The following is a 22,883-nucleotide window of genomic DNA, read 5'->3' as shown; positions in this document are numbered from 1 at the left end:
CCGCACTGCCCAACGCCCGCTGCCGCCGGGACTCCGCCCCGTCCCAGGGCCCGTCCTGTGTAGCCCGGGAGCCGCTGGGACCGTTGTGGACTCTCTCGCGCTCCGTAATCGGAGGCTTCTGCCCCTAACAAAGATGGCGGCCTACTCTGTCCTACTCCGCCCCCCGGCGGTATCAAATACCAGACCATCTTTCAGTTTCGGGTCACTGTTGATGGGAGATGGCGCCGATTCCGAAGACAGTGGGGCGGATAAAGCTAGGTAAGCAGGTGTGACAAGACGGGAAGGGGGTCCAGGAGGGGAGGGACAGCCCCACTTGGGTCTACCTGTTTTCAGTAGGGTCTTGTGCTTCACGCGGTGGGTGGAAGGCTCCGGCCCATCTATCCCGAGCCCCTTGACGCGCCACCGCCTTCCTTTACTATAGACTGTCCTCTGAGGCCTGGCTGCCCGCTGGGGGTCGCTGCTGTCCCCAAACTCTGCCAGGAATTCGGTCCTGAGGACTACGGCACCGAGGTAAAAGGACTCCGAGCTCTCCCTTGCCCTGTTTATTTCGGTCACGCCTCTTTCCAGCCAGCTGTGTTGAGCCCTGCCACAGCCGGGCGCCACACTAGGCTCCGAGCGCTCCGTGAAGGCGTGGCCTCGGGCTCGGGCTTGGAGGAGCGCGTGGCAGTTGGAGGGTGGTGGAAGTGAGCAGGATTGGGCGGACGAGGGTCTCTGAGTTGAGAATTGGGGAGTGGGTGGGAATTCCTTAGGGTAAGAGCTTATGAACAGAGGGAAGAGTGTGAGCAAAGACACCAAGGCAAGGAAGAGTTTCGAGAACCTCACTGAAGTGAGACCTGAGTGGTTTGGTTGGAACTGTAAGAAATGAACTGGGGAAAAGGCAGCAAGTAGCATGAAATGCTTTGTCTGGCACAAGGGCTTGGATGTCCTCAAGTAGGTGATAGGGTTATTGAGGGAGGGACAGCATCAGATTTGGGAGCACTTGAGAAGCTGTGTTTCCAGCTGCTTCCTGGGTATCTCCAAAACCTCAAACTCAGCAAGTCCATCAGTTAATTCATCTACTTTGCAAGTTGGCTGCTTTTCCTCTAACCTTAGTTTTGGCTGATAACGCAAACTGACATCCAGTTACTTAATGCAGAAATCTGAGAATCATTGTATATAATCCTCCCTTTCCTTTACCTCACACATTTAGTCAGTCACTAAAATCCACTTCGGAAATGTCTCTTGACTCAAGCCCATCATTTCCATTCCTGCTCCTGCTGCCACTGCCTTAGTTTAAGAATTCATTCTTTCTGTCATAGGGGCCTCCTAACTAAACATTCCACCCCTAGAATCACCTCCTTCCCCAGTGCTGTTTCCCTTGAGTGCTTCACTCCCCAGATCAGGCCCACTCCCATCAGTGACAAGACAAAGTCCAAACTCACTGGGTCACACAGGGTTCTTCAGACCCAGTCCTGGCTGCATCTCTAATAGAATAGTCTCCTCACCAATCTCTGTGCCTTTGCTCATTCAACACACTTACTGAGCACCACCAATGTACCAGGCACTGTGTTAGGTACTGGGAAGACAGGAGTAAACCAAACACAAAAATCCTTTTAGTCAATGAATTAGAAGCATCTAGTAGAGGCGGCCAGTCAACAAATAAACAATATAGTATGCCAAATATGAAAAATGCAAGGAAAAGTAAAACAAGAAGGATGGGAAGTGCTGAATGGAGTTTCTCTTTTTAAAGGGAGTAGTCAGGGCCTCCTGGGAAAGGTTTAAGCAGGGATCTGAAGGGGTGAGCCATTCACTGGGGAAAGAGCATCCCAGGGAGCAGAAGTAACAAGGACAAAAGCCCTGAGATGGGAGCACACTTGGTGTGTTGTAGGAACTTTAGAGGAGACCACTGATCACTGTAGCTAGAGGTGAGACCAGAGGGTAGGAGATGATTCATGGAGGACTGGGGAGCCAGATCGTGTTTGGCCATGTGGTGAATTAAGAGAGTACCATAGACTGTGCTTTGGGGAGAAGTAGAAGGTCAAGGTAATCCCTTTTTTGTTTGTTTTTAGAAATGGCTAGACTGAGGGGCGCCTGGGTGGCTCAGTCAGTTAAGTGTCTGCCTTCAGCTCAGATCATGATCCCAGGGTCCTGGGATTGAGCCCCATATCAGGCTCCCTGCTGAGGGAGCCTGCTTCTCTCTCTCCCTCTGCCTTTCCCCCAGCTTGTGCTCTCTCTCTCTCTCCCTCAAATAAATAAAGTAAAATCTTAAAAAGAAAGAAAGAAGGAAGGAAGGAAGGAAGAAAGAAAAGAAAGGAAGAAAGAAAAGAAAAGAAAGAAATGACTAGACTGGGCCAGTTAGGAAGTTGAATTAAACCCACGAGGAAGTTGAATTTGAGAGTAAGACTTGATGAATGCACACAGCAGTGTCCATGAAGATGCTGTTGAGTCAGGACTATCTCCTGAAGGATACCCTGCCTCTAAAACTGTTTAGAAAGTTGACTATACCTCCGTGATCTGAAGTCCTTCCTATGTGTTAGTTTAGCCCTCTGGAGTTTCATGTGGCTTCTAAGTTTCTCAGTCAGTGGGCTACCACCTAGTCAGGTGTGTGCTCTGTTTAGGCCTGAATAGGCCACACAGGGACAAGATGACTCCTGTCCTCCTCCAAAGCTGACACTAACTGAGGAAATGATTCTCCTGAGAACCACAGAATGTAATGGGCGAAGCCTTGAAGAGTCTTGTCTCATTTTGTGAATGAGGAAGCCAAGGTTCGGGAAGGTTAAATGACTTGACCAAAATCAAACAGCCAGGCAGTGGCAAAGCCAGAATTAAGATGCCAGCAGCAAAGTGTTCTTTCCGGTTCCATGCCTCTCGCCAATTGAGAGAACCATACAAAGCAGTGGACAATAAGGTTCTAAACTGTATAACACAGACTATGTGAGTACAGCTTGGTTGAGTGAGGGCAGAGATCATCGGAGATGAAGAGGTTTGAGGGAAGATGGAATTTGAACTGGACCTTGAAGATGAGACAAGGTGTGGTGAGAAGCTCCGAGCCAGGAGGGCTTTGGGGGCAGCTGGAAGGAAGATCCCAACACCAGAAGGAACCTGATAGCTGAGAGACAACAGCAGCCAAGCAGGAGCAAATTACAGGGGAAGATTAGGAGGGTCAGCCAGGGACCTTTTTGGAAGGCTCCAAATCCCAGGCTGAGGAGCAAAACTCATTCCTGCCTATGGCCCTAGCAGTGGGGGATTACTGGAAGTTTCCGAGTAGGGAAGTAACTGCTGAGAGCTTGGTTTTGGGGAAAACAGATGACGTGCAGGGGAGAGGCCAGCCAGGAACTACTGCTCTCATTTAGGCGTGAGGTAGCTCCCGAGTAGCTTCTGTAGGGTTGCCCATGTTCAAGGATATGACAGGGGACATAGCTTGAAGAGCAGGTAAGAAGGCTCTTTCTGAGCCTCAGTGTAGCCAACCTAGTGGCAGGTCAAGGGGAGGAGATCTTATGTGATGAAGAAGGCTGGGCTGAGGGCCACACAGAACCCTTGGGAGCAAGAGAGTAGTGAAGGAGGTGATATACCAAGAAAACCAGAGAAGCGTGTCTTCAGGTGCTGAGTGGGGAGAGGTCAGCCAGTAAGGTTCTCCAGGCTCGGTGGCTGGTTTGTGGTCGTCATGGTGGAGGGGTCAACCCAGCCAGGGCCCTTGTTCTCTCCTAGAGCTGCCCCCAACACCAGCCTCCCCTCCCCTCCCCCTCCCAGGACATAGTGGATTTTCTCCGACGGCTTGTGGAGAGTGATCCCCGGGGCCTGCACCGGATCCACATGGACGGGAGCAGCGGGCGGCTACAGCTGTGGCACCATGGTGGGGCGTGCAGGGGCCGGGCCCAGGGATCGAGGCTGGTACCCTGGGGGGGCTGGCCCTCAGATGGTCCTCTCTCTCATGTACTTTTTCTTTCCCTTCTCCCTATCCCTCCTGACAGATTACCTCCTGGAACATTTCTGTGATGAGGGGAAAACGCCTGGACAGAGTGACATGGCCAAGGGGGTCAAGGGACTGGGCACCTACTGTGGTCTCCGAAAGTCCTTCCTATATCCTCCCCAAGGGTCAGAACCCTGCCCTCCTAGCCCCCCTGCCTCTGCCTCTGCCTCTGCCTCTGGTGGTTCAGACAGCCTACTTCAGGTGGCCATGCCCCAGAAGCTCCTGCTGACCGAAGAGGTGAGACTGTCAGCAAGGGGCTTCACCTCTCCCAGTGCTCTTCTGGCTGCCAGATTCCCTCATCTGTCCCCTAATCTGGACCTTTCAGGGTCCTTTCATCCTGCTGGCCTCCCTTTGGCTGTCTTGGTCACTCTCTCTCTTTTCCTGTCACCTGCCTTTCCTTCTCCAGGAAGCCAACCAGCTGGCTGAGGAGCTGGTGGCTGAAGAGGAGCGCATGAAACAGAAAGCAGAGAAGAAACGACTCAAGAAGAAGGTAGCTAGAGGGCAGGAGGAGTGGGAACCCAGAGGGATTTGGGAGAGGGGAAGAGGGACACGTTATGAGGACAGGAGAGAACTCAAGGTGGCCCATAGTGGATCCTCTTGTGAGAGGGAGTGGATCCTCAGAAGCCTGGAGGTGAGGGTCTCGTGGAAGCCGTACGGCGTGGTGGTTCTGGAGTCACACTATACCACCTGGGTTGGAGTCTGCCTCTTTCTTACTGGGAGACCTCTGCCTGGTGACTCTCCTATCTGCTTTTTTATCTGTAACACAAGGATAACAACAAAACCTACCTCATGGACCTGCAGGGATTAAATGAGATAGTGTATGCAAAGCTCTTAACCCAGTACAGGACCTATAGTCTCTATTGTTCATGTAAAGAATTGGCTTCAAGATACAAGTTTGTCTGTGTGTGTGTGTGTGTGTGTTTACGTATAATGTTCAAAACACATCATCAGCATCATCGTCTCTATCATTTGCAGCGTCAAAAGGATCGCAAGCGACAGGAGCGCTTGGAGCAGGAGGGTGGGGAGCCCAAAGTGAGTGTCTGCAGGCAGGTCTGAAGAACACTAGGTGCCAGGAGGGTGGGAGCTGAGAAGGCAGGCAGCTCAAGGTGATCCCCATCTGCCTTCCCTCCAGGTCAAGGCCACCCCAAATGGGGATGGGAGCCCCCCATCCAGCCCCGGGAACTCTCCTCAGGGACAGTGTGGTGAGGAAGAGGTGAGAGTCCCCTTCCTTCTCTTCTTGGTCTCTGCCCGCCCCCCCGCCTTCCCTTCCCCCTGCTCCAGGACATAACCTCATCCCCACCCTCTCCTAACTTTTCTTTCTGCTCACAGGACTCACTGGATCTATCTAGCACTTTTGTGTCTCTGGCTTTGCGCAAGGTTGGGGATTGGCCTCCCAGCGCCCGCAGAGAGAAGGGACTGAGCCAGGAGCCTCGAGGCAAAAGCCAGAGCCCCCAAGAGAAGACGGGCCAGGAGGAAGCGAGCTCCCCAATAGAAGAGAGCCCCAGGCAGAGTCCTAAGGCAGAGGTGAGGTGACCAATAGAAGGAGTTCTCTGGCTCCAGGATTAAGAGACCTGGGGTCAGGCTCCATCATTGACACCCTGACCCTGGGTAGTTTCTTCTGCAGGAAGGTAGGGCTCTGACCCTTGGGGAGGATATAGGAAGGACTTTCAGAGACCCTCTTGCAGAACTGTCATAAGAATTACATAAGTTGGGTGATGCTGACTGCAATATTCATTGTTTGAATAAAGGAGGATTTGGGGAAGCTGAGGCCTGAGTCCGGCTTGACTTTGCTCCCTATCCCTAGGCATCTCCGGGACTGCTGGAAGCTGCCTTACACCAGAGCCAGGAGCTGGCAAGTGAGACTCTCTCTCTCTCTCCTTCCTCACCCTACCCTCCCTGGGATAGTCCCATCCGAACCCTCCCGCCTTCTTTCCTCTGCAGCGTTGGGTACCAGCTTTGCCCAAAATGGTTTCTACCACAAGGCTGTGGTTCTCTTCACCCAGGCCTTGAAGCTCAACCCCCGGGATCATCGGTGAGTGGGGGCTTGGCCACTGTGCTGGGAGGTCAGGGCAAGGCAAAGCACTGAGGATCCAGACTTTTGGCCACTTTGTCTTTATCAGGTTATTTGGAAACCGCTCTTTCTGCCATGAGCGGCTGGGTCAGCCCATGTGGGCCCTGGCCGATGCCCAGGTGGCCCTTACCCTGCGACCTGGCTGGCCCCGGGGCCTTTTCCGCCTGGGCAAGGCCCTGATGGGACTGCAGGTAAGGGGTCCGAGATTGGAAGCATAGGCGGAATTTGAGTTGCATGAGGCAGGGATTGGGTCTATACTGACATTTTCTAGTAAAGCTCCTAGTACCACAGTGTCACGGTGTCAGTGGTACTAGGAGCTTAAGCCAGTTTGAGGAAGGGGGCAGTTTTAATTTCCTTTACCCCCTTGATACTTAAACTTTCCTCTTTCTAATCCCTCTGGGACTAAAGCGTTTTGAGGAGGCAGCTGCTGTGTTCCAGGAGACTCTGAGAGGTGGCTCCCAGCCTGATGCAGCCCGGGAGCTCCACTTTTGCCTTCTGCACCTCACTCTGGTAAGAGAACCAGGCCCACTGGCGTGCTGAGAGGGGCCAGCAGGAGAACTGGCTGGGATTTGCACAGCGAGCGCCGCTCCCTTCTGCCTCCGGCAGGCAGTGGGAGCAGGAATGGGTGGGATGGGGGCTTGGGCTGTGCTGCTAAAAAGGAGTAATAGGTGCTTCTCTCTCTCCTTTCTCAGCAAGATCAGAGAGGAGGAATCCGGGAGCCACATCTGTCAACTGGGTTCCCTCAGCCATTTTCCCAATCTGGGCCGGGCCCCTCAAGCCTCCTGTCTGTCAGTCGCCCTCCAAGCACTGCTCCAAGAGCCGCTGGCCTTCTGTCTCCACCGCTGCATCATCCCCCTTGTCTCCTGAGCCACTCCAACTCACCCCTCCCCCCGACTCAGAGCAGACGACCCCACCCTCTCCATCTCCTGGGCACCTCAAACGGCCCTGGTATCCTGGGACTTCGGCCCCAGCATCTACCTCAGGCCAGATGATGGAAGACTTGTCCCTCACAGGACAGGCCATGTGTGCATCCCCCACTTCCTTGCATATCTTGAGACTTTGTAGTCTAAAGCCATAATTAAAGAAACCCCTGGTGGCCATTCCTCTTGCCACAGAGACCTGATGACAGAAAGGAGCTCCATGTCCACTTTGATTCTGAAGCAGATGGCTTCTTCTGGGGGCAGGAAAGAAAAATAAAATCCACCAAGACTATGGAGGGAACTGTACAGAAGTTCGGGTTTTCAGACTATAACAGACCCAGAAGGGAGCATATAGGGCTTGCTCTCTTTTTTGGCTCTGGGGGACTCATTCACCAGCAGAACTCTATGCTCAGGAACGGGTTCAGGTGATGAATGAGGCCTGAGTTCCCCCCTTCATCTTGATAGATGCTCACATCTTCCTGAGCCCAGCTCTCACCTTGTTTCTTCTAGTCCCAGCCCCTCCTGCCTTGTTTCCTGTCATTTGGTGCACATTCTGACTTCTCCTTTGCCCAGTGGTCTCACCTCCTCCAACTGCTAGAAGAGTCATCGGGGTTGACATTTGGGAAGTCCCTTACCAGCATCTGCCTGGAGGTGGCAGGGTTCGCGCATCTCCACGGTGCCCCCCTGCTGGCTCTCCGGCTGATGGGACCTCAGCAGGCGCCCAGGGTGCTGCTCCCGTGGCTGTCCTCTTTCCCTGCTCCAGCACTGGGTGTTGTAGTGAGCATTTCCCCACGTCAGTTCACTCAGTATTTCCACCAAGGGTCACTGCCCCCAAAGAAGGCTGTCGTTCCCTACTTGCCGTGCGAGAATCATGATCTTGTGGTTTCTCCTCTAAGATCCTGGCAGCTGTGCCTGGCTGCTTCCTCCCTAGCCCTGCCTGGGACTCTCAGCTCACTGAAATGTGGATCTGCAGGGGACTCTTGGTCTCCCAGAATGCCTTGCCCAGAGGAACCATTCATCAGGACAAATGATTCTTGCCACCCTATGGTCTTGCTCAACACCATTCACACCTGTATAGGAGATGTTGAAAAACCTCCTTTATATAGGGCTTTCCCAAATTCTTTTTGTTTACGGAGTAGGCTCCTTAAATACCATATAGCAGAATGAAGTCTGCCATCACAAGTTGGGTCACCTTGGGCAGGTCTCTCAACATCTGTGCCTCAGGTCCCTCATCCGTAAAATGGGAGTAATCCCTACCTCACAGGGCTGTTGTGAGGACTGAAAGTCAAAGTGTGAGAAAATACCAAGTGCCTCGTACATAAAGTGTGCTAAATAAACTGATTTTTATCTGCAACAGTCCTACATATTCATGATTCCCCCACAGTGGAAAGAAGTGAGTATGAGTGAATTGTTGCTTATGTCACAAGATACAGAGTTCTGGGGCTGTGGTTCTCCAAGTGTAGTCCCTAGACCAGCAGCAGCCTGGGAATTTGCTGCAAATACACATTCTCAGGCCCCACCCTCAACCTTCTAAATCAGAAAGTACAACAGTGGGGCCCTGCAATTTGCGTTTCATTTAAGCCCTCCAGGTGATCCTAATGCCCGCCCACTTGTTCTAGGACCTGGCAGAGGATACACTATCTAGAGGCCATTTTGGTGGGAGAGGCTTGAGTTTTGTTCATCCAAGTTTTGATTATGGGAGGTAGAAGCACCGGACAGGAATTTAGGAGGCCTCAAGTAGAGGGAGATTATGGCTCAGAGCCAATTAACTGGACTAAATTGTACCTTCTTAACAAGAATTATTTGCTCTGGAAGTTCTTTGCTCATGCTTAGTTGGGGAGAGGTGGTTGTGCTTGTTTGAGGGGTGATTATATTATGATGATTCCATAAGAGTCCTGTTCATGTGGTCTTCTTGTTCTAAGCAGCAGGGAGGTACTTCTCTAGGGTTCCTCAAAGAATGGGCACCCACCACCACCGTGTGGTATCTTTGCTTTGAAGCTGAGCTGGCTCCTTGCTTTTCAAGCCTCTCGAAGAACTCTCCCCTCCCCCGTATCCCTTGACTTGTCCTGGACTATCTCTGAGTGCTGGACTATCTCTAAGTCCTGGACTATCTCTGAGTCCTGGACTATCTCTGAGAGCCACAGGACTCCTGACACCTTGTCCCCATTTTGCCCCACACTCACATTGCTAACTGGTTGGGTTCCAACCCAGCAGCCGGAGTTCTGAGTCCCTAGGGTTGGAAAGCACGGTGACCAACCTGGGACCGAGGGATTTCCTGGAGTGTGGGACTTTGCGTGCTGAAGGTGGGAAAGTCCTGGGCAAACAGGAATGAGTCACTCTAAAGGTTCCAGAGAGGCAGCCTTAGGAAGGAGATGAAAGGAATAAGGAGGGGCCCTGAACCAGAACCAGGGTGTGTGTGGGTGTGTGTTGTCTATGTGTATTGAAAGGGCAACACAGGTGCAAGAATACTTTTTGTACATAATGGCGGACAAATTCTTAGCTCTACACCAGTAGTCATTATTTCTGCCCATGATGCTATTTTTATTCCAGTTGCCCAGGTTTGTGAGGTTTTCACTGATGGAAGTAATCTTTGGTCACTGGGATAATCACACAGATTCCTCTTTCGTTAGAGCCTCCCCCACTCCCCAAGTCTGGCCCTGAATTCCCTCGGCTCTGACCTTTTGCAGTGGCCAGAGATAACATTCCTTCCTCAGGCCCCTGCCAGTTCCCAGTCTACCCTACACTTGCAGCCAGATGAGCCTGCTCAAACACTGCTGTCATGCCTTTCCTCTCTCAAACCTCCGTGGACCATGCTCTATCTACAGTACAATGCCTAAATTCCTACCTTTGGCCCTTTCTCCTCTGCTTTCTTCGTAAACCGTTTTCTTCTTTCAGTTAGGTCCAGTCACAGTTACAGGGACAGAACCTGTAGTGGCCAAAAGCATGAGCCCCTGAGTCAGACAAGAAGCAGGTTAGTGCCAGCCCCACCACTTACAAGCTTCAGGACATGACCAACACTTCCTGGGCTGTGATTCAGTCTCTTTACACTTAAAATGAAATTAAAATCTCATTATCTCCTGGGATTACTGTGAAGATTAATCCATGCAAATCACTTGAATTGTGCTCAATAAAGGGTAGCTATTGTCTAACAGCACAAGGTTCCCTTCTGCCTTCCAGCCTTGTTCACTCTCCCTGAAGAGTCTCTCCTGGGACCTCCACCTGCAACTGAGGCCCTAGCTGACTCCCCTTGAATCCTGGAAGGGTCACTCTAAAAGCATTCTTGAGAATGAGATTGTGGCATCCGGGCAGAAGCATGGAAAGGTCTGACGGAGGGGAGGAAGTACTGACACGGAGAGGGAGCAACAGGAAAGAGCCTAAGCATGGTCTTCTGAAGATCAGCAGGGATGGCCCTGTATAGTGGTAGGCCTCTTCCCTCCCCATCACACTGCCAGAAGGCGATTAATTACCCGCAGAATAAATTAGTCTCAGAAATGTCCACGGGTGGAGGTAGGCTGTTGACTCCACCCACAAGGCCCCAAGCTGCTATCCAAGCTCTGCCTCAGCCAGCCTCCCCATCTTCCTGCCAAGGCCACCATCCTGGTGGGGACATTTCCTGCCCAAGTGCGGGGGCAGAGGTCCCGGAAGTAGGGCTGTGCCACTTCTCCCTCGGGGCTTCACTTAGCGGGTGTCTCATACAGGGTTCTTTCTGCGGAGGTAGGAGAAGGGTCAGGACCCCATTAACAAGTAACCTCAGAGTGGGGAAAGGGTAGAATCAGGCAGGTCATTGTCACTCTCGGGCCACCTAGAGGTTAGGAGCAAGGTCTGGGGGTGGGGTGGGGTGGGGATCAAAGGCCTGGGTGGAGTCCTGCAACCAAAGACAGTCAGTAGGGGTGGGTGGCCCACAGCTACCAGAGTCCCATCTCCTACCCCTCAGCTTGAAGTTTCCAGAGCACGGTCTGGGCTGACAAACACTGGCTTTGAAGTCTGGCAGGATGCGTAGGTGCAAATCCCGACCTAGTGGTTCTGCCTTTGTGAAATGGGCATAATTATATCACCTACCTTATAGAGTTGCTATGAGGGTTAAAGGAGACACCCCGTTTAAAGCGCACAGCCAAACGCGCAATCTGCACAACAATCGGCAGATTTTGCTCTTACCGCTCCGGGATGGAGGCCTCATGCGACTCATGGCGACTGAGTCTCAATTTTATTCTCAACAATTGGGAAAAGCGAGCGTCTGGACTGTGAACCGGAGGAGGCCGGATCCACACCCTCCCTCCACCCCGGAACCCGGACGGGGCGCGGCGCACGGAGGTGAGGAGTCCGGGGCCCCAGAGCCCGGAGCTGGCGGCGGCTTTGCCTTCAGTCGTCCACCTGAATCTCCTCTTCTGACAGGTGGGGCCCGGAGTCAGGCGGGCCGGGGCCGGGGCCTGGAGCGCTATCCGGCAGCTCGAGGCGGCACTGGACTTCGGGGGCCAGCGCACTCAGCGAGGCCACGTCGGCGCGCATCTCCTCCACGTCGCGCTTGAGCTTGGCGCGCCGGTTCTGGAACCACGTGACAACCTGTGCGTTGGCCAAACCGAGCCTCGCCGCCAGCCCGTCGCGCTCCGAAGGCGCCAGATACTTCTGGAAGACGAAGCGTCGCTCCAGCTCCACCACCTGCTGCGCTGTGAACGCCGTGCGTGACTTTCGGCGTCTGCGGCCGGCGGGGCCAGGGCCCAGCGCACCCTGGGCGGCGCGGCCTGCGGGGATAGGGCGGGGGTCAGTCTCTAGCCTGAGGGAAGGAGACGCTGGGGCCGGGCGCGGGGCGGGGGCGGGGAGCTCAAGCCGGGGTCGGGGAGGCGGAGGTGGGAAAAGGCAGACGGGAGCCAGAACCGTGGTCAGTTACCCAACCGGGGTTCAGGCCGAGATGGGAGTCGGGGGCATAAAGTGGAACGGGCCACTTGGGTATGGGAGGCAACAGGCTTGAGGGCATCCTGCGGAGGTGAGGGAGTGGGAGGAGGGCGGGACGGGCCAGAGAAAACCCGGCGCAGAGGCAGGCCATCTGGGGCGGCACCTTTGAGGCCTTTCGGGAGCCCCAGGATATTCGGGCTTGTAGATTGGGGCCGGCACCCGAGGTGGGGCCCGACCATGGTCAAAACAGGGGCAGCTAGCCCGGCATGAGGAGTGTTACGAGGACCCGGATCGTGGCCTTCTGAAGACTCACGGGTCATGATGGGCACTCTCGGTTTACACTTCTTTTAATGACACGGCGCCTCCTCCTCGAGCCCAAAAGGTAGGTATGGGGGATCAAAGAGTAAGGAGAGGCGAAGTCCGTAGTCCCCCGACCCTTGCCGCCCCGAGGACCTTCTGTTCCTGTGCCCTCCCCAGAAGAGAACGGCGTGGAGCCGAGCGAGGTCACCCGGAGAGGCCCGAGCCTCGCTTCCCAGCACTTTCGGCACCGCCCTTGCCCGAGCTCACTCGTTTACAGCCTCCGGCTCAGGCCTTTTGTCTCCTTCTCACCCGTCTCTCTCTGTCGCGATTGCCCCGCCTACAGCGCACGGACCCGCGGGTCACTCAGTTCTCGACAGACCGGCCCTTCCCCTCGGCGCTGGCGGCCTCCAGGAGCGGCCGCGGAGCCTGGGAACTAACGGAGGGGAGGTGAGGAGCGGGAGATGCAAGTCCCAGCACGTGGGCTGAGGGCAGGGGGCAGATTAGGGTGGGGGCCAGGGTGAACGAAGGTTCGAGACCCGGACCTGGAGGAGAGAGGTGGGGAAAAAGCCGAGTCAAAGTGCGCGACCTCGCGGGCGCTATACCTTCAGAGGACTCCGGAGCGTGCCCGTCAAGTCCGCGGAAAGTTTTACTGGTCAGCTCCTCCAGCGCGCACAGAGGCGACGTGGGACCAGGGCTCGACTCTGGAAGCGGAGACGTAGAAGGTCCGCGGGGAACCATGCGCGGGCCTAGGATGTCTGCGATGCTAAAGAGTGTCCGGGGTGTCCGGGGCTCGGGTCCCGAGTTCATGGCCGGTCGGGCTGTGGCGGTCCCGCCGCCGGCTGCGATCCGCTCCGCAGCTGCCTGGGCCCCGGCGCGCGGCTCCCGATCTGGGCCCCCCGCCTCGGACCCGCCCCCCGCGCCGGGCCCGAGCCCCGTGTGCCCCTCCTCCTGCGCCCCCAACCCCCAACTCGGGGCCGCAGTGGGTCTGGAGCTGGTAGATGTCCCGGCAGCGGTATTTCTGCAGGGTGGGGAGGCTCGGAGAGAAGCCCCGGAACAACCTGCCGTACCGTGCCGCCGAGCTGCTCCGCGCTGCGGGGCGCGGCCCGGTGCACATTCAGGCTGGACCCTTCCTGGACGGCCCCCAGATTCTGTGTGCCACCGACTCCCCGCCAAGCCGTGGCTCTGGCTCATAAACTAGTCGGCAATAAGATTGCCTTCCCCGACCCCGGCGGATGGGGATTTGCAAAATTCCGAGAAGGGAGATCAGAGCTGACTGTTCTAGGATCTCCGATCTCTTCTAGAAGAACCTCAGTCTCCTGACCTAGCCCCCTCGCCCCCGCCCCACCCCTGCCGAATGCTCTTAAAGAGGTCCTGGCGGCTGGAAGTTATTAGTGCGGCGCGAGGGGGCTGGGGGAACTCGAGACTGGCAGGACCTGGCCTGGCAGAGCGTCTGCAGCCAGGATGCGATGTGGAAGCAAAGGCAGGTGAGTGGACTCCTTCAGCTCTCTGGACCCAAGCCGTTCCACCACGGCTCAGAGGCCTTGCGAAAGTCAAAACGCACGGAGAAGTGGAGGAGACCTGGGCCTCGGGAGAGAAGACACAGCAAATGCGGAGCAGGCGCTACTGCCTGGGCTGGGTCTTTCCCAGGCAAGACTGGCCTCCACAAGACCCGGCAGTCCATCTGTCTTCACCTCCTTACTAAGCTCCTGTAGTTCAAATAGGGGTTCCCCAACCTGGAGAGCCAGAAACCACCGTGTAGGAGCAGCAATGGGAAGGGCTACTGGTCACTCTCCGTAGAGAAGTGATTTGAAGGCCAGACTTCATGGATCCAACCAAATCCTGGGACAGAAACCCCTGCCAACTCAGGGACAAACTCTGAGCTCTGGGATATTCATTCCCAGAAGCAGCAGGGAGCCAGACCTGGGGCTCAATCCCAGGACTCCGGGATCAGGACCTGAGCCCAAGGCAGGCACTTAACCGCTTAACCAACTAGCCACCCAGGCACCCGAGGGATATTCATTCCTATTTGATTTGTGTCTTTCTTTTCTCCCACACCTATTCTAGTCCCGAGTTCAAACCTGGGTGAGCACTCTACAGCTCTCCTTTGTAGGAAGCAGGCAGCTCTGGGAGAACGCTGCTTCACCAGTGGAGGCCCAACAAGGCAAGGGTTTTGTTCACATAAACACCCCCAAATAGCTAGGGGATTCACAGCCCAGAGGCAGAGAAGCCCTGCCACTCCTGAGGAGCTCACCATTCCTAAGGAACTTGCCTCCACAGGATTCTTCTAGTTTTTTCCAGCAGTGCCAAGAAGTCCCTCCTGGACTGTCCATTATGTCACCTCTGTAGACCTCTGCACCTCCCATCACTTGTGCAGTGATCCTCTGTGCCTATTCCCTGGGGCAAGTGGAGCCTGCAGTTGAGGTGCCCTAAACAGAGCCTGGGAGATCTAAGGCACCTGGGCCAAAGACTCTTTAACAAGGACTAGAAGGCACTTTGATAGTGGGGGTGAGGGAAACTCACATAGCCTGAGGCACTGGCCTGGCCCACCAAAGATGGAGAAACACAGGGTTTTCTTGGTAAGACCCCTCCCCTCCCCCAGACACACTCAGACACTTGCACAGTACCCTCATGGCATCCTGAGCAATACACTCAGTCCAGTGGGCTACTGCTGGGGCAGAGAGCAGAGCCAGGCCACAGCAGAAAGCTGAGATGCCTCAGGACCTTGCTAGTTGGTTATTAATGGTGGGAGGTGGAGGGAGGGCAAGAGAGACCCTTCTGGCTGGAGGCCTCAGCCCTCTGAACCATCCCACGGTTTCACTTAATCTGCATTTAAAGAGGGTTCCAGGAGGCTGCTGCAACAGCCTAGCTCTCATCCTGGGCCTGTCACCAAACAGACACTCAGGCGTCCTCTACGTAGCTTTTAGGTCATCTCTTCCTCTGCTCTCAATTAACTAGTGTGTTTGTGGGGAGCACCCTCTCTCCTGAAGGGCCTTTGCCTTCTTCCCCATCCATCTCTCCTGCCTATCTTCCCCCAGCAACCAGGCTCAAGTAATGTGGTTGCACAAAAGAGTTGGGCGATCCCCATTTGGGGGACAAAAGGGAAGGAGAGACTAGTAAAGGTAGGAGACCACTGACATCAGAGCCCGTTAAAGTCAGCCCCGAGGCCAGGGACGTGTCCAGACGATGGTGGGGCCACAGGAGGGGACTTCTCCCAGCAAAACCTCTGGAACCTGAGCTGGGAAGAAACCAGATCCGCTGATGGGGGTAGGAGGAAGGTGAATGATTAATGAGGGAGATTAAGAGATGAAACCTGGGTTCTGGGCTGGGGGTGGGGAGGGGGTTGTGGCGCTCAGCTGTCTTGTAGGCTTCCCCCACCCATACCTCCCACCCCAAGGTCCAACCCTTCCTGTCCTGGGCCTCTTTCACAGAGTGATTCATAGTTACGCACCTTCCCCCGCCCTCCGCCCCCCCCTTCCCCCGCTGGTGGACGGTTTTCCTCTCTCAGCATTCTCAAGCAACCCCTCGTGGTCTCCCACCTCCTCGGATTCCCATCATTGTCCTTTCAGACATTTGGGGGTCCTCTGTTCCTCCCCGTTGTAGAGATCCCCACATTCCAACTTTCATTCCCTCAGGAAGGTGCCTCTATTCCTATTGAAGGATGCTTTCTCACACCTCTGTTCATCACCCACTTTCAGATTTCCCTTTCCTTGCGGCCCCCCACCTTCTCCCTCATTCCCTGACACTGCACCTCTCAACCACCTTGCCCACCTCAGCCTCCCATCTGGCGGGCTCCCTGATCCAGGCCCACACCAGATTGATGCCCCTCTTTTTGGCACTGAGATCTGCTCAATAAACAACCTTTAGCCTCCAAATTTCCCTACCCGCGCATCCCTTTGAATTCTGTGAATGTAAAGGGGCAACTGGGGATCCTCTGAATAACCACCTCAGGAAGGCGGACAGACGGCTAGCCGTAGAGAGGAGCTTGGCCGCCCCTCCCGACCCTTAGGGAAGTCCGTTAGCCAGAGAGAAGGAAGTAGGAGTTAAGGGAGGAAACTCCAGGCAGCTGGGCGTGGGGCGGGGCGGGGCGGGGCGGGGCGGCTGTCCATCTCGCACACTTCCGAGGTTGTTTTCTCTTTCAGAAAACGTTGCTGCGGAATTGACTCAGACACTTAACATTTTAGTTTCGTTTCTTCTAGGGCCTCGCTCAGTCCGTGATCCCGTGGCAGCCCTTTATGCTGGCTCACAAAAAGCTCGGTGGTTGTGTGCACCGGGGGAGCGGTGGGATACTCAGACCCCCATCCTCGACTGACACACACACACACACACACACACACACACACACACACACCGCCCCCCCCCCAGACCCACTGCTCCACTACCAGTGAAGTCCCTTTTCCCTCCTTTTCTGCCCACCCCTGGCACTGAGAAACTGGCCAGGCTGAGAGGGACCGGTTCTCCCCTGTGCCAAAGGTGGGGGCAATCTCGGTGCCCCCTCCCCCCAGGTGAGTGTGGCCCACTGAAACGGCTAGATGAGAAAGGGCGACAGGGGCAAGGGCCAGCTTGACCCTGCGGGTGAGGACTGACGCCTCCACCCAGAAGCGCTGCGAGGTCAAGGGCGCCGCCCAGAGAGGGCCCGCTGTGCGCCCGTCCGCGGCCACCTCTTTGAACGCGACCAGCGCATTCTGGGTCACACAGCTCAAGAGAACCCTGGGCTTGATTCTCCCCGTGGCGCAGATCGTAACCAGAGTGACCCTGGGGGACTGGGTCTTCCTGGCAAAAGTCAGGCAAGGGGGCAATGGACCCGTCGAGAGAGGAAGAGCAGAGCTCAGCCCTCAGCCCGCAGCTGGCCTGCATCAGCCACCTTGGGAGACACACCGCAGCTGCCTCTGCCAGGGCCGCTGACGGACAAAAAGAAGGTTCTGCGGAACTGGGAGCGAGGGGAGGTGGCCCGCTGCACCCCAGGTCCCCGCCTGAGCTCCTTCCGCTGCTCCTTGGCCTCAAGCCATGCACCATTAAAAGCCTCATCCTGAGGCCTGGTCCCCAGTCAGCCTTATCTTCTGACTGGGCCTTCTTGATGCCAAGCTGCTGCCAAGCCCCAGACTGCTGACCAATTCCTGCAGCTGCTGGGGACCCAAAAAATCCTCAGGAGCATTTCTACTCTTTCCCCCTCAGCCCACACCTCTCCCTCGGGGGGTCATTCCTTAAAAATGCCCTTTCACCCACAAACCCCTTGAGAACAGCCTCAGTGTGGCATGCTTGAGTGGGCTGTGGAGTCCCAGAAGACATGGGGGGAGCCCAATTAATATAGATGTAATTCATCCCAAACCTCAAGATATATGCTGGTGTAGAGGCAGGCACAAAGGGGTGGAAAAAGCCTGGGTTCTGGCAGAGAGAGGATCTCCTGGAGGAAGTGATGATACTTGGGCCTTGAAAGAACAGCTGAGTATGGGGTGAGGGAGAGGCATTCCAGGCATGAGGCCGGAAACATGGGGCGCTTTGGGAATCATGGAGATTCTGTCAGGCTGATTGTTCTGCTATGTCCCCACCCTGGTCCTCATTGTCCGCCCATCACACCCGAGGGCTCTTCCTTGCTTTCTGCAGTCTCTCCACACTGTGCTTTTCTCATGGCCTACAAGCTTCATCTGTGTGGACGGAAGGCCAGGTCTACTGTGCACTGGCCACTATGCTCAGGCCCCTCACACTGTGCCCACCTCCACCCCCGGCCGCCCCAGTCTCAGGCTCTCTTAGCCAGTTCACACCATTTTCACTGTACTCCTCCCCTAGGTCTTCTGCCACCCGGTCTCTATCCCTGGAAGCTTCAGGCCTTCAGCCCTCACCAGCAATGCACAATGACCCCTCTGAATTCACTGGAGTCAGACTTAGGCCCGTTGAAGACTTGGGCTTTAAGCTTGAGTTCTGGCAACGTTTCTGCCGCCTGCTCCGACCCACTCGTCCCAGGTTCAGCCACAGCCCATTAGCTCCCTTCAGGACCTCGCTGCTTCCTCCTCCATCTGTCATTGTCCCAGTCAGGGAAGTTTCTGACTATCCTACTGAGAGGCCACAGAACAGGGAGCCTGGCTGAGTGTACTTTCAGAGCCCAAGGCTCATGGCTGGGCTCATACAGACAAGGAATGTTCACTGAATTAATCAAGGGAATGAATAGCCTTGCTGCTTCCCTCTTGTTACCTGAAGCTGCCTTTGCTCTCCTGGACACCAGGTCCCTCTCCTCACCCTGGCTTCACCTAATCCAGGGACGTGAAGGCCTACTGAATCTTGTATGGACAACCATGTCTCCAACTCAACACCCTTGTGTTCCCTGTGTCTTAACCCCCCATGTTTTTTTGTTTTTTTAAGATTCCTCCTATAGAGCAATTCTTTGGAACTTTCTTTAAAATATCACTCTTCTTCAGTCCTGCAGTGGCCACTGTCTAACCCTAGCCCTACCCTCACTGCTCCTGAATTAGGACACCTCCAATGAAGCCTGCAGCATATGCTACAACATTCAAGTATAGTGAGAACTCCCCTCCAGAAAGCCTTCCCTTCACCAAAAAAAAGAAAAGAAAGAAAGAAAGAAAAAAGAAAAAGCTGGTATGGGTAACCTGGTTCCACTTAGCTCACCTTCTGAGTTTTATATGTGTAGGGTCCTCTACCCCTCTCCTCTGGCAATTCACTGAGGGACCACGGACATAGAGAGGCCCTCCTTCATGATGAAACTCAGAGGATTTCTGAGGGAAGCAGAACACAGAACAAAGCATGAGTATGTGGAAAGAAAAAAAGAAGAAAACAGATGCTTTTTTAAAGTTTTTATTTCAAAAAATAAAGCCGCAGTTAATTTCACATAAATATCTGGGGAGGGAAGGGGACAGGGATGTGGCGGGGGCTTGGCCCCTACCTCCTCTTCTCTTTCACACTGTATTGTAAAAGCAAAGGGGACGGCTAAGGAGAGAACAAGGAGAAGAAGCAGTCAGTGGGCGCATTCTTACCCCAAATGCCCCCCCAGCCCATGGCTGCCCTGGGGACTGCCTTGGCTCTGGCTTACCTTGCCGAACCAGCGGGAGAGCCATATCTGCTTCATGGTCATGTGATCTGGGAGAACCTCATTGTCAAAAAGGAGCTGTACCTAGGAGGGAGACAGGGGCACAGCTTTAGGAACCGCTCTCTCACGTACGTCAAGAACTACCTCGGTCTACTACAGACTCTGTCCCTCCCTTTCAAGCCCTTCCTTCCCCAAAACCCTACTGTGGGAATACTCACATGCTGGGGATTTAGCATTAAGCGGTGACACAGGACCCTCCGGAGATGACGAACTTCAGCTCTAACGGAACATCGGACATATTTGTTCTGGGGATAGGGATGGAAGGTAAAAGGACAACGTGTGTGAGGGAAGGTCCACAGGGAGGTGAGTCTCCTTAGAGAGGCCCTCCCCTCAGCCCCTCTCACCTGCAGGATGCTTTTATTCTTGTCTTTGCCAGAACTGGGGGAAACAGACACAAGTTAGGGAGTCTGATCTTTCCCTGTCCCCCACCCAGAGCTACGGTATACTCTCTTCAAGGCAGTAGACACTCCCTCGCTGCTTGCCCTCTCACCAAGCCCCTCCCAGGTTCTGAGTCACTCGCACTGTTACTTCAGACAGTTCACGACCCGTTCCTTACCTCAGCCGTTCCAGGCACAGGCTCAGCTGCTCATCATAGCGATAGTAGTGGGCTTTTGAGTGGTCGAAGCTGCTGAAAGGGAGGCCGAGGTTGCTCAGGGCTGGCTCTAAGAAAGAGTAGTGAGGAGAGTGGCACAGATTCCATAGTCCTTTTTCCCCAGAAAGCAAAACTGGGCAAGAGGGATGTTCTGGGGGCTTTATCTTACCCTCCTGCTGCCAAGGGACATACCTTCCCCACTGGGTTGGGTAACCCGGTCCAAGCCTCGGGACTGGTAGAATTCTCGAATCCGTTTCTCTTCACCTAGAAGGGAGGGGAGTGTGGGAAATAAAGAATTACCCCTCCCTCATACTTTCTCCCCGTGACTGTCAACTTCTTTACCTATGTGATTCCCACGAAAGCCCTTGTCATTTCAAGTCACCACCCAGCATCAGTCCTCTAGAGGCCCCTCTAGTGGGTTGGTCACTCACTGTCTTGTAAGCCAGGCACTAGCTTGTACACGATGTCCTGCATGACCCGGTCCAGTTTGAGGTTGAGCAGTGGCTGTGTCTCGTGGATCTTGATGTTGCACATGGGGCAGTACTTACTGGTTTGGAGGTACTTCACAATACAACTCTTGCAGACTACAGGAAGAAAAAAGCAGACTCTCAGGCCCTCTGGGAATCGGGTTCATGGGCTGGGTGGGGTGCCTGGGTGGCTGGGGCAGGCAGCCAGCAGTCTGGCAACCAGCTTGGTGGGGACTAGGGCCTGGAAGAACCAGCCAGGGTCCAGGGCACTCACAAGTATGAAGACACTCTGTGATGGTGGTAGCATCCACGAAGTAGCCAGCGCACAGACAGCAGACGATGTGCTCATTCAAGTCCTTGATCTTTACTCGGACCTCCTCCTGCGGACCCACTCTCCGTCACCGATCACCCCCTCCAACCCCAAATCACACGCCTTCCCAGCTGCGGTGATACCTTTCAACAAACCCCACGGCCAAGTCTCGCACCTTGCGCGTCCTCAAGGGATTAGCTCGCGGGAGCTGACACTCCCCCTCCGCCCAGCAGGGGGCTCCGCGCACAGCGGGGGCTCCCTTCACGTGGACTCGCCCGACCTTCCTTTCCCAGGGGAGACTATACGACGTGGGCGGCACAATGCGCAAGCGTCCTAGCTCGGAGTTTGGCAACCCGACCGCAATCGCGCAGGCGCATTGGGCACCCTGTCTCTGCGCAGGCGCACTGGGCGCCGGGCCAGCCACCGCCCGTCCTCTAGCCGGCCCCAGTTCGCACAGCTAGCCGACCACAGCAGTAACCCTGCCGCCCCTGCACCTCGTTCCGTAGTGGGTCCATCTTGTACACTGACTGGAGCTGGTTCCGAAGCCTCATCGCGATCGCAATCTGGCCCCCCTGAGGAGACGCCATCTTAAAGGCTGATCCCGGCCGGCCACTTCCGGTGCCGCCTGCGGGGCGGGACTTGTCGCCCAGCAACGAGGGCTTAGGTCTTTTCGGATTCGCTGACCCTCTGTAAGGCCCCGCCCATGTCCCTTTCTCCCCGTGTGCTCACCTGAGCCCCACTGGCCCCTCCCCCTCCTCAATCCGTAATTAGGGAGGGGGGTTGTGAGGAGGGGGTCCTATCTCATTGACCTCTTGTAGTAATCATCACAATAGACCCTACCCTACCGCGAGACTAACTTTTGGAGCCTGCAAAAGACTGCCCCCTTCTACCCCAAAGGGCCCAGCGGTCTCCGCCCGCCGCTGCTCAGGGTCGTCGATCTCCTGTGACCACGACCCCGCTAAAGAAGCCCCTCCCGGGTCCTTTCCTCGTAATGTCGCTCTCGTCGGCTGACGCGTCCGCGTTACGGAGCTTCATCCGGATGGCAGGCCTCCTCCCGGCTCCACGGCGGGAGTTTCTCTGGGCTTTGAGGAGTCTCGGAGAGGGTGGCGGGTGGGGGGGAGGGACCCCCAGGGACTTGGTGTAGTGATCTTATTCGCCCCCCGCCATCCTCCTCTGCCGCCGGGGCTTGTGGAGGGCGGGGGGCAGACCCTGGTTAATGATGATGATTCAATCATCGGCGCCTGCGGAGGCCTGGGACAGACTAATGCAGAGCAGATGCCGAAGGAGGAGGGGAGGAGGATTGGGACACTACCGCACATAGACGCGCCGAAGCAGCCAGCGCCCGCAGTAGCATAGGCCCAGCCCCGTACTTGGGAAGGTCTCAGGAGCTCTAGACCTTGTACACCGCCATCCCTAGGTACTTCCAGGGGAATTAAAAACCAAGGATAAGTTTACTGTGAAGTATTAACATCAAGTGTAGTTGGAGACTCAAGGGAGAGACCCCAGTGGAGGCCACCAAAGGCTTTCTGGAAGAAGTGGGACTTTGTGTGGGCACAATTTAGAGAATGAGGGTGGGGTGCGTGGATAAGAAGTATGGTGGAAATAGAAAAGAAAGGCAGAGTGGAGGCGAATGACCAGAGAGATGGACAGGAAGAAGACCAAGGTGTGGATTTGAGAGTAGTGATAGAAGCAGGGCCTCAGGAGCTGGGACTTTAGCCCGAGGGCAATAGGGAGCTAGCAGACCTTTTTTTTTTTTTTTAAGGGAGGGGCTTACCCTATGAAAGAAACATTTTTGCTAATTTATCTTTGAATAATTGGAGTGGATAAGCAGCAAGAAGTTATGAGGTTAGTGATGTTTAAATCAACCCCTTCTCACTACAGCCACTGCTTACCTCCCTGGCCCAAGATACCATCATGGGCCCTCTGGATGATTGACCGCAGTTGGCTTCTGGCCTGTTTCCCTTGTTTCCACGTTTACATATGAATAAAAAAGGATATAAGGAAAGTTTTTTGAGTTGATGGATGTGTTTATTATCTTGATTGTGATGGCTTCGCGTGTGTACACATACACTTTTATACACTTTAAATATGTACATTTATTGTATGTTAGTTTTATCCTAAGAAACCTATTAAAAACAAAAATTTTAAATCAGGCTTCTTTTCCTTCCAATAGCCTCCCTTTTCAGAATAAAAGCCTAAGCCCTTCTAATGCTTCAAGGCCTTGCATGGTCTCTCCACCCTTACTGTTTGTTCCACAGATAACACCAAGATGTACTTGCATTATCAAA

The 22,883-nt window shown here is 54.9% G+C and overlaps 3 protein-coding genes across 8 annotated transcripts; 1 reads left to right on the top strand and 2 right to left on the bottom strand.

The window, feature by feature from the left end:
- The first annotated feature begins 158 nt into the window (after nt 1-158).
- On the top strand, nt 159-8,294 carry TTC31 (tetratricopeptide repeat domain 31). Of its 4 annotated transcripts, XM_028116380.2 has the most exons (13): nt 159-258; nt 422-510; nt 3,730-3,832; nt 3,951-4,186; nt 4,356-4,439; nt 4,925-4,981; nt 5,082-5,162; nt 5,279-5,473; nt 5,754-5,805; nt 5,891-5,981; nt 6,070-6,211; nt 6,429-6,530; nt 6,713-8,294. In XM_028116380.2, exons 1-13 carry the CDS (start codon nt 219-221, stop codon nt 7,010-7,012), a joined length of 1,572 nt encoding a protein of 523 aa, XP_027972181.1. In that variant the 5' UTR covers nt 159-218; the 3' UTR covers nt 7,013-8,294. The 4 variants fall into 4 exon arrangements, with proteins under 4 accessions (XP_027972181.1, XP_027972183.1, XP_027972182.1 ...); XM_028116381.2 differs by lacking the exon at nt 422-510 and having other exon boundaries at nt 187-258; XM_028116382.2 differs by lacking the exons at nt 422-510; nt 3,730-3,832 and having other exon boundaries at nt 167-258.
- Nucleotides 8,295-11,129: 2,835 nt separating this feature from the next.
- Nucleotides 11,130-13,442, bottom strand: LBX2 (ladybird homeobox 2). Its single transcript, XM_028116333.2, has 2 exons — nt 12,733-13,442; nt 11,130-11,679 (listed from the first exon to the last, which is right to left on the bottom strand). The coding sequence occupies exons 1-2, from the start codon at nt 13,319-13,321 to the stop codon at nt 11,300-11,302; spliced, it is 969 nt and encodes a 322-aa protein (XP_027972134.1). The 5' UTR covers nt 13,322-13,442; the 3' UTR covers nt 11,130-11,299.
- Nucleotides 12,777-21,223, bottom strand: PCGF1 (polycomb group ring finger 1). Of its 3 annotated transcripts, XM_088026446.1 has the most exons (11): nt 21,090-21,223; nt 20,560-20,665; nt 20,250-20,402; nt 20,011-20,082; nt 19,783-19,888; nt 19,571-19,604; nt 19,385-19,471; nt 19,170-19,250; nt 19,023-19,066; nt 18,749-18,855; nt 12,777-12,831 (listed from the first exon to the last, which is right to left on the bottom strand). In XM_088026446.1, the coding sequence occupies exons 1-10, from the start codon at nt 21,180-21,182 to the stop codon at nt 18,798-18,800; spliced, it is 834 nt and encodes a 277-aa protein (XP_087882572.1). In that variant the 5' UTR covers nt 21,183-21,223; the 3' UTR covers nt 12,777-12,831; nt 18,749-18,797. The 3 variants fall into 3 exon arrangements, with proteins under 3 accessions (XP_087882572.1, XP_027972135.1, XP_027972136.1); XM_028116334.2 differs by lacking the exon at nt 12,777-12,831 and having other exon boundaries at nt 18,692-18,855; XM_028116335.2 differs by lacking the exons at nt 12,777-12,831; nt 18,749-18,855 and having other exon boundaries at nt 18,919-19,066.
- Nucleotides 21,224-22,883: the final 1,660 nt, after the last annotated feature.

Source organism: Eumetopias jubatus, unplaced genomic scaffold, assembly GCF_037043125.1.
Source record: "Eumetopias jubatus isolate StellerSeaLion01/CBP00866 unplaced genomic scaffold, mEumJub1_p1.0 scaffold_9, whole genome shotgun sequence".
Classification (NCBI taxonomy): Eukaryota; Metazoa; Chordata; class Mammalia; order Carnivora; family Otariidae; genus Eumetopias; species Eumetopias jubatus.
The sequence above is the reverse complement of the archived record's forward strand: the minus strand, read 5'-3'. Positions and strand labels throughout refer to the sequence as shown.

Coding starts and splice junctions, on each gene's coding strand:
- TTC31 (XM_028116380.2), top strand. CDS start 219: ATGGCGCCGATTCCGAAGACAGTGGGGCGGATAAAGCTAG. Junction 259..421: donor AGTGGGGCGGATAAAGCTAG/GTAAGCAGGTGT, acceptor CCTTTACTATAG/ACTGTCCTCTGAGGCCTGGC. Junction 511..3,729: donor CTGAGGACTACGGCACCGAG/GTAAAAGGACTC, acceptor TCCCCCTCCCAG/GACATAGTGGATTTTCTCCG.
- LBX2 (XM_028116333.2), bottom strand. CDS start 13,321: ATGAGCCAGAGCCACGGCTTGGCGGGGAGTCGGTGGCACACAGAATCT. Junction 11,680..12,732: donor CGCTCCGGAGTCCTCTGAAG/GTATAGCGCCCG, acceptor CTATCCCCGCAG/GCCGCGCCGCCCAGGGTGCG.
- PCGF1 (XM_088026446.1), bottom strand. CDS start 21,182: ATGGCGTCTCCTCAGGGGGGCCAGATTGCGATCGCGATGAGGCTTCGG. Junction 19,251..19,384: donor TAATGCTAAATCCCCAGCAT/GTGAGTATTCCC, acceptor TCTCCCTCCTAG/GTACAGCTCCTTTTTGACAA. Junction 18,856..19,022: donor AGTGTGAAAGAGAAGAGGAG/GTAGGGGCCAAG, acceptor TGCTTCCCTCAG/AAATCCTCTGAGTTTCATCA.